Below are 13,554 nucleotides of genomic sequence, written 5' to 3'. Positions count from 1 at the left end.
CAGTTCCAAATTTACTTTATTTAAAATTTAAAAGCGCCTTGAAATTCTTTATAATTGTAGATTTATTTCTCTCTTAGTTGTACTTCACTGGGTACTTTATAGTTTGGAAACATGAAATAGAGTATTTTCTCATAAACCCACAACTTTGAAATAAATGGAATGGCAAGGAAACTAAGACCATTTAAATCAACAATAAGCAGCTCTCAGTTCTTACAGACTTACTTCCTTATAGTCGTTCTGATTTACTTTATGTAATAAAGAGGCCAGGTGAGGATTAATCCTCCAAGAGAATTAGAAGGATAAAGAATTGCTTTTGGAGGGTACATTAATCCTAGGTGTTTTTATTTGACTACTTATTTTCAAAAAATAAAATGTAATAACTATTATTTGTTTTATGTGTTTGTTTATTTTATGTATGCAAGGGTAAAACTAATGTAAGGCTAACAGAGTTTAGACTTGTTTTTATGGGAATATTTGGTTATTTTTGAAGGCTTTATATGAAATTTTAATTAAGTATTTAATTTTTGTCCACATAAAAGAGTACACAATAAAGGAGAAATTTCATTATTATTAAAATCTTCATTTGCTTAAGAAATTGTTTATATATTATATATATATTTAGAACTAAATTTATAACAGTTTATTCACAGCATTTTCAATGCAACCATCAAACTAAGTTATATCATTAGGTCATGAAGTCTTTCAGTCCAAATCTTTAAATAATATGGGCTCTCTTGTTATAATAGAGACATAATTAATATTATTGATTTTATATTTTATTTGCAGATAGCTAACATTAAATTTGAAGTTTAGATTTTTGTTCCTTTTATGTTTAAAGGTTTTGGTATGAAAGTATCTTATTAGTTCAATATTTTGTCTAGTTTTAATTTAGGAAACCCCATATATAATCCTTTAATGTATTAAAAGTTACCGTAATTAAAATTTTCTAGTTTTAACTTGTACAGGGATATGGACAAAGTAGTAGTACTATTGGAAAGGATATTTAAAATAATCATAAGAGGAAACCTTAGAGAACCTTCAAGAGTTACAGTAAGTTTAAATGGGGGAATGGGAGGATAACTAGAGGAAAGGAAAAGATAACAGAGGTGAACCTGGTTCAAGAAAAAAAATAATATATAAAGGGAAATTAGAAATAATAAATTATAATAAAGAAACATGGATTTTTTAAAAAGTGTAGATTAATATGGTAGGGGATAGTAATATATTAGAGTATCTGTAGTCTTTGATATTTGTATTTTTGTTAGATTAGTAACGATAAATTATTTTAATATTGAACAGCATGATCAATTTAGTGTACTTGTTTTTTAGAGATAGCATTCGTGAGAAGAGGTCAGAATTGTATTGGAAAGATATTTCTATGGTTAGGTATTGAGTAAGTGATAGAAAAATCACTTGCTGAAAGTGGATGAGTTTTTGATAGAGGAATTTATAAGTTGCAGGCAAGTAGAACTGAAGCTTGCCCATATATTATTAAGCTATTGGGAGTGCAGCAGTTTTTTGATCATCTTTATTAGACAACCAAAGATTACTTTCATGTTGGAAGAAAAAGCGTGGATGGAAATGAAATGCATATACAACCTGGAGTTCTGTATTGGTCACTTCTAATATTTCATTACTGTGCTTTGTAGTTAGCCCACTACGTTGTATTATTTTGAATTTGCAGTTTTTAATTTTTTGTGAAGAACGATCCTTTAAATAGTTAAGTTTATTTGCATCATTTTAATAGTATTTCATGATGTATTAAATATTTTCTTGTAAAGGTTTTGTTTTTCTTAGTTTTAGAAGAATCGAACTTTTGCTAGTATCAGATGATTTATATCAGATAAAATTAAAGTGAGTGTGTGCTGGAACTTAACCAGGAGCATTGATGCATGCTTATTAATGAAACTTAAATTTCAAAAATAGCTAAATTTGTAAACAGTAAGTTATTATTGTATAGTCAGAGTTGTTCACTTAATGCACATACGTGATATCATATAATCTAGGAATTATTATATACTAAGACTAATCTGAAGAAAACCAGTACTGCCTCTGCTTGCTAATATGCGTGAAACCTTTGTATTTTTTCTGCCACTTTCATAGATTAATTTTTTTAAATACGAGGAATAGAGTTTCCTTTTCAGAGACTTTGATATAGTGTCATTTAATCTTTGCAGCAATTCTGACTTAGACGGGGCATGCAGTATGATAATGAGGTTAAGTGCTTTGACTTTGAAACTAGTTGTACTTATGCACATTCCCCCTTTATCGCTTACAAGCAGTGTGACCCTGGACAAATACTTAACCTCTCCAAATTTAGTTTACTCATACATAAAATGAGGATAATGGTAGTGCTTGCCTTATAGTGTTATATTGAGGGTGAAATTATTTAATAACATTTAAAGCATATAGAACGATACCTGTAAATAATGTTAGCCGTTATTTTCTGAAAACATAAATAGCATTTAGCTATTTAAGGAAAAACCCAAGGCTAGGAGCTATGCCCCTTGTTTGAAACAAGTTCTCACCTATCTGTTTAGGTTCTCTTTCTATTAAGGCTCTCTTCCTGAATAAGATGAGTTTAAAAATGAAGCAGACAAAATAAAAACAGAAGCAGTTGGTGAAACTGATAAGAAGGAGAGTAGTTTCACTTACCAATACTTTTTTTCTTATTGGTATGCCTCTGTTTATCAGATTAGCTAGAGTGGCATTTAGGACAGGTGGGTGAATTTTGTTTTGAAACATGCTTGGAGTTTGAAAGGAATTACATGGTTATATGGAAGGGGTGGTGTGAGTTAAAATGGAAATGCTAGGTATAAAATGAAGAGTGAGGTATAGGACTTTTTCTGCTTTGACATTTTTCATGATCTTGGCAGTCAGGTTACAACAAGCCACCTTTCAAATACAAGAGTGGGTATTTCTTTAATGATCTTTGCTACATAATAGAAGCTCCATGAATGGAAAGGAGTGAATTTTATGAAAAGAGTGAATGAATTGAAGATTAAATTTTAAATGATGCCAAATGGTTGCATTTGGTTTCTTAAAATCAGAAATGGCAAGCTAATCCTTCACTAAGTCACAGGAGCAAAATTAATGGTTTAGTAGTGATAAAGTAAATTCTAAAATAAATTCATTCTAAGACTTCTAGTAGAATTTTTCTTATAGCTCGGTTTTAGATTTAATTGAAGCATTTTTAGGTTTATGTTTTATAGCTTTGACATTTAAACTATGTTTCCATGTTGTCAATTATCATTTATACTTCTTTGCATTAGACTATCAGACTGACAAGTAGAATGCTTTTTACACTTAAAAATGTTCTTGTAGCCCTGTAAATTTAATCAGTAAAGGTAAAACCTTCACGATTAAAAGTTAAAAAAAATTTTTTGTATTACTCATAATTATTCTTTCTGTTGTTACAAGAGTGGCAGTTAACAAGTGCTAGAAGTAGCTTTTCTCTTTAGTTAAAGCAGAAAACATCTAAATTAGGAGATATTTATCAAAGCGAGTTGGAATTAAGGGTGTCATGTTATAAAGAAAAACAGTAAAACATTTAATAAGATTTGGAAATTACAATGTGCCCTTCTTTGCGATTGTCATTCTGAGTGCCCAAGGGATAAGCAAAATAACATTTATTAATTACCTACTATGCATATACATATATATGTATGTTTGTATTTTTAAACAAACATGTAAGTATATCCATATGTGTGTCTAGAGAGAAACACACATTTAAATAATAATGGGAAAATCATATGAACAAAATCTGAGGGGAAAATAAGAGGAATCAGCAGAAATTGGGAATTATCACTTTATATTGCATAATAGTGAAATAACAAGTGAGAGCCTTCCCTGGTGGTCCAGTGGTTAAGACTCCACAAAGGGGTGGGTGTTCATCCCTGGTCAGTCAGCTACTCCACGTGTCACAGGAAGTAACAACTGAGACCCTGATTGCAGACATTCAGAGTTGTAGGAATTTAGTGTGTGTTTGGATAAAATATAAATGTATTAATTAAATGTTTCTCAGCATACGATAAGAAAGCACTTTCAAAAATGTGTGGTATAAATTTATTATGTATTTTTAATTGTTAATCATGCCATTAGTAGACTGTGTAAGTTATATAATTTTTAAATGCTAAGAAGATAAAATGTTTTATTGATTTGACTATTTCTAAACTTAAGTTCAATGAAAATCTGAAATATTCATCTGCAGAAAGAATTAATGTATACTTTATATATTATTTATGAATTTAAGATTTACAGGTCCATTTATAATACATATATTTTTATGTAAGATGTACTATAAGGTTTATCACTAGCAAATAATGTGTGATTATTTTGTTTAATCTAAAATGTCATTGATTATGACACTTATTTTATGTGTCAGTTAGAAAAAATATATTAACAGTTAAAACTTTGGCATACCTTTGATTATTAGGTGAATCTTGATTTCATAGATGTTAATTTGTGGGGGAAAGGTGTACTTTAGAGACACTATAGTATTTGATTTTAATTTTCCTATATTGTCAGTATTTCTAAGCATAAATTTTTTTTTAAAGAAAGGAAATAAGTTTTTTAAAGAATAAGGATTAAACTATGCTGATACATATACTGACTATGATTAGCTAATACTTGGACCTTAGTGACTATATGAAACAACTTGGTGAAATAAACATTTTGAAAAAAATGATGCCCAATCTTAAACTGGAAGTGATTATTTATTTGTTTTATTTAGTATTATTTTTTGTCCATGCCACATGATGTACTGGATCTTAGTTCCCAGCCAGGGATCAAACTCATGCCCCCGACAGGAGAAGTGCAGAGTCCTAACTACTGAACCTCCAGGGAATTCCCTAAACAGGAAGTAATTTATAATCCACCTTATTAAAAACCTCGAATACAGTCCTCCTTTCATAAATTTAAAGATTAACTAAAAACCATTTTAAAAGTTGATTGTTTTTTTCCAAGTAAGTTTAAGCTAGAATCTTGAGTTGAACTTTAAACTGGAATAATTTCATCAAGTTAAATATGTTTCTTCTTTAAAAAAAACAATACACATGTATATATCTGATGATTTTAAAAATAGCCCCAGTGCCTGCAACTGGGCTTACAAAGAAAAGAAAATCATAATGTAAAATAGTAGGTTTGTTTGTTTGCTCTATGTTTGATGAATTGGATGCATTAATTACAACAAATGGACTAAATTGGATAAGATTCATTGTTTGTCCAATTATTGCAATGAGAGAATCTACAAGGGGCAATTACAGATTGACACCGCATAGAATGTAGCTTGTTACACAGCTTCTACTAATAACACGTGGGCAGGATTTAGATGAGTGCATAAATTACATCTGAAAATCAAATATAACCGTCAAGTATATAAACACTGAGGTTTTCTAGTATGTGTACTTATCAAATGAATTAACATTTCAAATTTATACTTAGTTTGAAATTGCCCTTTGCTGTCTGAAAACAAGCTATGTTTTGATATTTAGTTCTTTTACATGCCTGGACACTTGTTGCTGCAGTTTGCTAACATTGATAACAGATCCTTTTACTGTTTTAAAAAACAAAACTTGCTTAGAGTCTTTATTATCATTATAGTCTGTATTACTTTGTTGCTTTACTGTGTGACATTTCTAAAAAGCAGACTATCGATTTATTTGAAGAATGTACCTATAATGACATTTTATTTTAGAATTAACATAGTAAACTTTCTGTAATTCATCATAGAGGAATGAAATGCTCTTTGGTAATTGGATATTTTGCTTAACTGATTTTATCATGTTTCTTCTACTTGTGGATCATCTGATTTCCTTCAGATAACATTTATGGCTATCAGTTGTCAATGTACAGGCAATAGATATCCCTGGTTGTTCAGAAATCAACAAACTTTAACCGTGGTATTTTCTAAAATATAATGTAGTTTCATAATCCTCTTTATTCATTAAAGTGTATTTATTGATATTAAATTATCTAGTTACTGGTTGAAGTATAGTATTTTATTTTAAAATCAGTAAGCTATGTTGAAAATAGCAGAGTAGGAGTAAGGAGACTTTTGTCTTTTACTAGACGTGTGGTTTTGGCAATTTGTTTTATCTTTTAGGGCTAAAGTTTCTCTGTTTAGTGGGACTGATGACCTCCTCACCTATATGTGAACTTTTCTCAGGGTCAGCTGAGATATTATAGACAAAAGCACTTTGAAATTTTAAGTATTCTGTAAGTATAGAATAGTTTTATTATCCTGAATATTTGTTCCTGGAGTTTTCTTCACTAATTATTTTGAGCCAGTGGTTCTAAAACCTGGTGGGAATTCTTATAAAGTCTGATAAGGGATCCCACTTACTAGATCAGAATTCTGGAGTTGGAACCTACAAATCTGGAGTTTTGTTTTGTTAGTTTTTATTTTGAACTAATCTCATACTTGTGAAAATAGGTTAGGGTTCCCTTAGGCTCTTCACCCAGCTTCCTCAGATGTTAATAATATTTTACCCAAGCACAGTGATCAAAATCAGGAAGTAAACACTTAACACAATCCTGTTAACTGAGTTACAGCTCAGTGCAAATTGTGTCAGTTCCATTTTTTTGGCCAGGATCCAGTTAAGGATTTTATATTTTATTTGTTGTCTTATCTCCTCATACTCCTCCATTTTAGAATGATTCTTCAATCTTTGACATTTTCCTCTTTGGAGTATACTGGGCATTTATTTTGTAGTGCTCAGTTGCTAAGTCGTGTCATCTCTTTGCAACCCCATGGACTGTAGCCCGCCAGGCTCCTCTGTCCATGGCATTTTCCAGGCAAGAATACTGGAGTGGATTGACATTTCTTCCTCCAGGGGATCCTCCTGACCCAGAAATTGAACCTGTGTCTCCTGCGTCTCTGCATTGGCAGGCAGATTCTTTACCACTGAGCCACCTGGGAAGTCCCTTATTTTGCAGAATGTCTCTCAATTTAGAATTTTTATTTTTAACAAACAAACTTCTAATGAAACCTGACTCACATGTTTAGGAATTACTGATCAAAACTAACCAAATGTTTGTTCTTTGTAATATCCCTTATATACCATTTTAGAATGTTTAATAAACTGATATGACTTCATTATTTCTAAGAACCAATGTTCTATGTAAGTACCCATAGGATATGTGTGTGTATGCACATATATATAAACTATATATTTTATATAAAATATATATTTTTTAAACTCAGAATTATGTCAGTGAAGAATGACTTCAAATTTTAGAATAAACCTTATTTCTACAGATGAAATGTAGCTTTTTTGAACAGAATGGTCATATGTGTAAGTATTTGGACCTCAGAAGTTTAGTAGGAAACTATTGTATTTGAAATATTTCTTGCAAAGTTAGAATTTGAAAAATACTTTTGCATGGGTTAATGATAGCTAATTAGTTTATGAATTAAGATTTATTCCAGGCCTATACAATAATATTGGAAGAAAATGCAGAATATAAGAAAAATAAATTTTGAAGGTATTTTTGTTTGTAAGTACATTTTTCAAATAAAGTAATGAACGTTTACCTTAGGTATTATCTGTTTAGTTTAGTCGCTTAGTCGTGTTCGACTCTGCGACACCATGGACTGCTGCACACCAGGCCTCCCTGTCCATCACTAGCTCCTGGAGTTTACTCAGACTCATGTCCATTGAGTCGGTGATGCCATCCAACCATCTCATCATCTGTCGTCCCTTTCTCCTCCCGCCTTCAATCTTTCCCAGCATCAGAGTCTTTTCAAATGAGTCAGTTCGCATCAGGTGGCCAAAGTATTGGAGTTTCAGCTTCAGCATCTGTCCTTCCAATGAATATTCACAACTGATTTCCTTTGGGATGGACTGGTTGGATCTCCTTGCTGTCCAAGGGACTCTCAAGAGTCTTCTCCAACACCACAGTTCAAAAGCATCAATTCTTTGGTGCTCAGCTTTCTTTATAGTCTAACTCTCACATCCATACATGACTACTGGAAAAACCATAGCCTTGACTAGATGGACCTTTGTTGGCAAAGGAGTGTCTCTGCTTTTTAATATAAGATTTTAAAACACTTATATCTAACTTATCCACCTCCACCAAAAAGAGTGAGTGTTCAAGGCTAATTTGGTAGCACTTAGTATTTTTTTTAGCACTTAGTATTTAGTCAATGTTTATTTATAAAAATATTATTTAAGCAGCTTAGTTCAGTGTCCTTAGAGTGAAAACTTACTTTACCTACTAGAAAGGCAAAGTACAATCTCTTCATAGTCATAAATATAAAATTTTAAATCTCTCTGCTCCTGATTTCATTGAAGTTTTTATTGAGTGGGATTTGAGTCTTTAAGCAGCAATATAGATACCATATTAGATTATATATTTCACATACAGAATTTATTTAGCATACCAAACACTAATAAAATGCCTTTTTAAGCAAGGTACTGAAGGGTATTATCGGGCCTTGATCTGCATGTCATAGGAAGTCATTATTAACAGCTTTGCTGCCGCTAGTGTTGTCCTCATCTACAAACCAGTCTAAATTATGTTTGGGTTTGGCAATGGATAACAGATGAGGGAGTGCCATGAAAACTGTATTTCTATCAATCATTTTTAGTTTGAGTTATCCCTTACCTTGCCATTGAAGATCACCTGCCCAAGTGCCTTAGGTTATATTAAATAACCAGAAGTAACACAAAGGTTACTCTTAGAAGGAGGTTGTTACTTGAAGAAAAAGCATGACAGGAGACTTCTGGGAAACCAGTGTCTTGTTACATTATGTTCAGATTGAGAAAACTCACTGTGCTATATATACTCTTTTGATATGTGCGCTTCTCTGAATTTACATTATATTGTAGTATTAGTACACTTTTTAAAGGAAACTGAGGAATTGCATTTGGGACCATTTTGAGATTTTAATATCTGTGGTATATCCATGTGGATATGTCTTATAAGAAGTTGGTTATATGAATCTGAAGTTGAGGAAAGGTCTGAATTAGAGATAAGAGATTTGAGAATCTTCAACTTCTAAGTGGTTGTTACAAATGGATTAAATTTCCTAGGAATAGTATATAGAGAGGAAAGAAGTCTAAAGACACAACTTTGAGAAATACCAAAGTTTAAGGGACTGGCAAAAAAACAAAAACAAAACTGAATCCTGCTGAAAAATGACAAAGTAAAGAAGAGCCAAAGAAGTTTAGTCAGAACCAGAAGAATGTTGTGTCATGAATCTGAGAGTGGAGACAAGGAAAAATTAGTTATGTGTTGGTAGATAAAATTTTTTTTAATTTCCATCGGATTTAGCATTACAAGGGTCATTGGTGGCCTTAAACATTAGGAGGTCAGTCTTTGGAGTGAGGCATATTTAATTTCTATCTCAGTTCTTACTATCGGTATGACTTTAAACAAGTAATTTAATTCTCTAAGCCTCAGTTTCCTCCTCTTGTATAATTTGCCTCTCAGAACTATATGAACACAAAGTTAGAGAATGCATATAAAGTCAGCAGAGGTTGACTCAGTAAACTTTGAGTAAATGGAACCTATGAATATGGAAAGTTGTTTTAAGAGTTTTGATTATAGTGGATTGAGGAGTGAAAGGAACAGTATAAGTGACTCGAGAGCTGTGGATAAGGAGGGAAGAACAAGATGATGTGGTATCTAATAGTAGGTATTACCTCAAGGGAGATTTTTATTTTAGGGGAGAAACCAGAGTAAAGGAAGAGGGACTGGAAGTTAGAGAGGAGATGACCTGTGTAAACAGAGGGGATAGAGTATGACTGTGGGTAGTTCCTTAATGTTGTGTCAGAGTATCCTTTTAAACTTTCTCTGATTTCCTGGTTTCAATGTAAACTGTATGTTTACTGTATGTCATTTATTTCACATACTCAGAAAAGTACAAGTGAGATAACCAAGTAAAAATTACCATTATCATGTTGAAAGTGGTGATCAAACCAATATGAGAATATCCTGGGAATTAATCATTCTAGAATTTTTTCTCACTTCATATCTCATTATCCAGTCAATAACCAAGTCTATTGTTTCTGCTTCCAAAATGAAAAATTATGTATCTTTTTTGACTTCTTCATCCACCCTACCATGGTCCTGTATTTCATTCTTCATTTCTCACCTGAATTGGCAGCTGGTTTCCCTCATTTACATTTCATTTCCTTCTAGTTGCATTGCTTCCTTATTTAAAATTATTTTCCCCCCAATTTTATTGAGAGGTAATTGACATATCACAGTATATTTATTTATGGTGTACAACATAATGATTTGATGTGTGTATATATTGTGAAACTGTTGCCACAATAAGTTTGTTAACATCTGTCACCTCACAGTAATATATATTTTTCTTATGATAAGAACTTTTAAGGTTTACTCTCTCAGTAACTGTCAAATATTTAACTCAATATTATTATCTATAGCCACCAGGCTGTACATTACATCCCTAGAATTTGTTTAAAATTCTTACATCTTTCAGTTGCTTTACTGTTCTTATCCATTCAAAATATCTCCATGCCATTTGTTGTCAGTGGTGAGCAAGTCAGATTTCTTTTCAATTTCTGCCCTATGGAGCTTAAAGATGGCCTTAAACTAAAACATTAACCCCTTGCATGTAAGACGGGGTCTTCTATGACCTTGACCCAGCTCTTCCTGTAGTATACTTTGTGTGGTCCTGGCGGTTCATGGGGTCGCAAAGAGTCGGACACGACTGAGCGACTGAACTGAACTGAACATGCTCTTATTGTTGGATATTCTCATATATCCTGTGGTATCCCCCTGTCTGGAATGTACCCAGTCTTTTCTTTCACTACTTGTTGGGCTCCCTTTCATCTTTCAGTTCCCTGTCTCAAACATTGTCTTTTCTGTAAAGCCTTCTTTACTCTTTCGTAAATATAAGCATTTCTTCCTTTGTCTTCACATTACATCTTGTTCTAACTTCCTCTTTATTTTAGCTGTGATCGTATTCTAACAATGATATGTAAGGTTAGGAACCTTATCAACTTTACCTTCAAATCCTAGAACCCAGGAAAGTGGCTGGCATGTCACAGTCAGATGTAGTTACTATTAGTTGAGAAACTACTATGTGTTAAAGGCTGTGCTCAGACATACATTATCCCGCTTAATTCTCAACAAAAATATGGCTCTAGCTATTGCAATATCCCTGTTTTACAGGCAAGGACGCTATCAAGTAATTTCCCCAGTGCCACACAAGACAGGTAAATGGTGACATCAGGCTTTTATATTTTTGAAACTATGATTTCAAAGTAGATGCTTTTAACCTTCAAGTTTTCCCACATTAGTAAATAACTGTTGAAAAAATTTTTGATATATTTCTAATATATCATGCCTGAATATAATCGGGAAGCTTTCTATGTTTGGAATATAGGTATCTAAAATAGAACTTTCCTAATAGTGATCATGTCATCTCATCTCTTGAACTAGATAAGAAAATGTGGGCTGTACTTATGTATTTCCATCTTTCATCAGGAAACAAACATAGAAAACACATTTTCATTTTAGACATTTACATTCAGTGTGTGTTAATGTACATATATATGTGTATATGTTAGAGACAGGTAAATGTATGCATACTGTAGAAATATAAAAACTCTTACTCTTTAGAAAGATAGAGTGTAGCTAAGAAAAAAGCCTTAAGTGAAATAACCAAAGAACAATTAATTGTTTAAGTAAGGGAAAAACTGCTATAGGGTAGAAACAGTGGAGACTTGGAGACTAGGTGGGATTCAAAGAAATTAAGTGGAATTTGAAATAAAAAGAAGTAGAAGGAAAAAGAATCCCTCATTGCAAATCTATCCAAGATAATAAAATAAATGAATTTATGTTAATTATTAAATAATTAAATCACCTGACATTTTTCTCATGAAAAATAATCATGAGCCTAAAGAAACAAGGGATAGAATTTAACTATATTTCTAAGCTTGAAATATGTTAGCTGTATTATTGGTTTCTATTTGTCCCATTGGAATAGAGTTTATCATTTGAAAATACCATTTTTTATTTCATGATAAATAGCATCTTTGAAAGTTGAACATTCAAGGGATAAAAAACAGAAGAAAGTTTATCATTGAGATCTTACTTTGACCAAAAATGGAGAAATACAAAGAGATCTTACTGTTTACTCTTTTTCTCTTAAAACAGCAAACTCATTATTACATTGGGTAAGAAACAAAAGAGAAAGAATGAGTCTTCAGATGAAATATCTGATGCAGAGCAGATGACACAGCATGCATTCAAAGAGGAAGACTCTCAAGTGAGTATGAAATTTTTTTCTGAGAAATGAACACTGGCAGATTTAGATAGCATAATATTGTTTTATGGATGTTTATACTGTAGTTTAGTGGTAAAAGTACATTTTATTTTCATACAAGTTATATGACAAAACATTATTACAGTATGGTCCTACAGTGTTAGACCTGAGAGGAAACTTACACATCCTCTTCAAACCCTCTCCGTTTTCAGATAATGAGACTGAAGCCCAGGAGAGTTTAAGTAACAATCCAAAGACCCTGGTGGCTTTTAGCATGGAGAGTATCTAGTGATATTATTACCCTGTACTTATAGAGCATTATTAAATGAATTTAATGATGGAGATACTAATTTTAAAAGTCACATACAAATGATAAAGCAAATGGGTTGAATCATTCTTGAAGATAATTTCTTTGGTCTGCTTCTACTGAGGAAAAGATGAACAGGTATATTAAAAATCCCCTAAAGCAGACAAAAATACTGTACATTTTTCCTTTTTATTTTTTTAATAGCTGTATATTCAAAATAACCTTGTGAAGTTAAAAAATTATATAGTAAAGGTCATAATAATTCAGGCCACCCTCTGCTCTCTAATAATTAAAGTACGACCCTAGGCCGTAGGGGTGGTGGCAGTTGTTGCATTATGGGGCCAGAAAGCCCCTGAATGGCCTTTCTTCTTCCTTATGCAGCTTCTTATCCAATGGGAGAGTAGTGGCTCAAGGCTCCTGGGCTGCTGCAAGAGTTGAGGTAAGGGCAGTGACTGAAGCTCCTAATATTATATGGCCTGGCTTTTTCTTCATATGTTATCCTTAACTTAGGCAAACTTATCATTATTCAATATGAGAAAATGTAGTTAAATTTTTACTAAAATAATGCTGGCCATTTTTCCATTATGTAATTACCAAACAATGAAATGGTAGAATAGGTTAACATGCATATTTCTTCCATGCCTTTCACAGTACTTAACTAGGTTGCTTTGACAAGTGTTTTGCTTTAACACAAAAATTTTAATGGAGAAGGAAAGAAATATTTTCTGGTAAACAATCATAAATCTGTATTATTGATATATTTAAATATATTAATATATAAATTATGTATAAATATCTAAAAATAGTTTTCAACCACACTGGATTGTTAAGATTTGAAGGCTTGAAAAGTAATTGAAGGTTTAGAGTCAAGTGAAAAATCTAAAAATATGGTTATGATATTTAATTTTTTACCTGATAGAGAAAATTCAATAATCTAACTACATTTAGAGACTTAAATTATTTTTTAAAGCCCCATAGCACATTTTAGCACATTTTATTAGGT

At 32.0% G+C, this 13,554-nt stretch overlaps 1 protein-coding gene across 6 annotated transcripts in view; it reads left to right on the top strand.

The window, feature by feature from the left end:
• The window catches only part of CHD9 (chromodomain helicase DNA binding protein 9), a 224,831-nt gene that overhangs the window by 134,530 nt on the left and 76,747 nt on the right, over positions 1–13,554 (top strand). For all 6 annotated transcript variants that reach the window (XM_010856368.1, XM_010856358.1, XM_010856340.1 and 3 more), the window contains one exon: positions 12,136–12,247. In XM_010856368.1, coding sequence (XP_010854670.1) covers positions 12,136–12,247 — 112 coding nt within the window. The remainder of the gene's footprint in view (positions 1–12,135; positions 12,248–13,554) is intronic.

Source organism: Bison bison, unplaced genomic scaffold (assembly GCF_000754665.1).
Source record: "Bison bison bison isolate TAMUID 2011002044 unplaced genomic scaffold, Bison_UMD1.0 scf7180017854266, whole genome shotgun sequence".
Lineage (NCBI taxonomy): Eukaryota > Metazoa > Chordata > Mammalia > Artiodactyla > Bovidae > Bison > Bison bison.
This window is presented reverse-complemented; position numbering and strand designations above follow the sequence as displayed.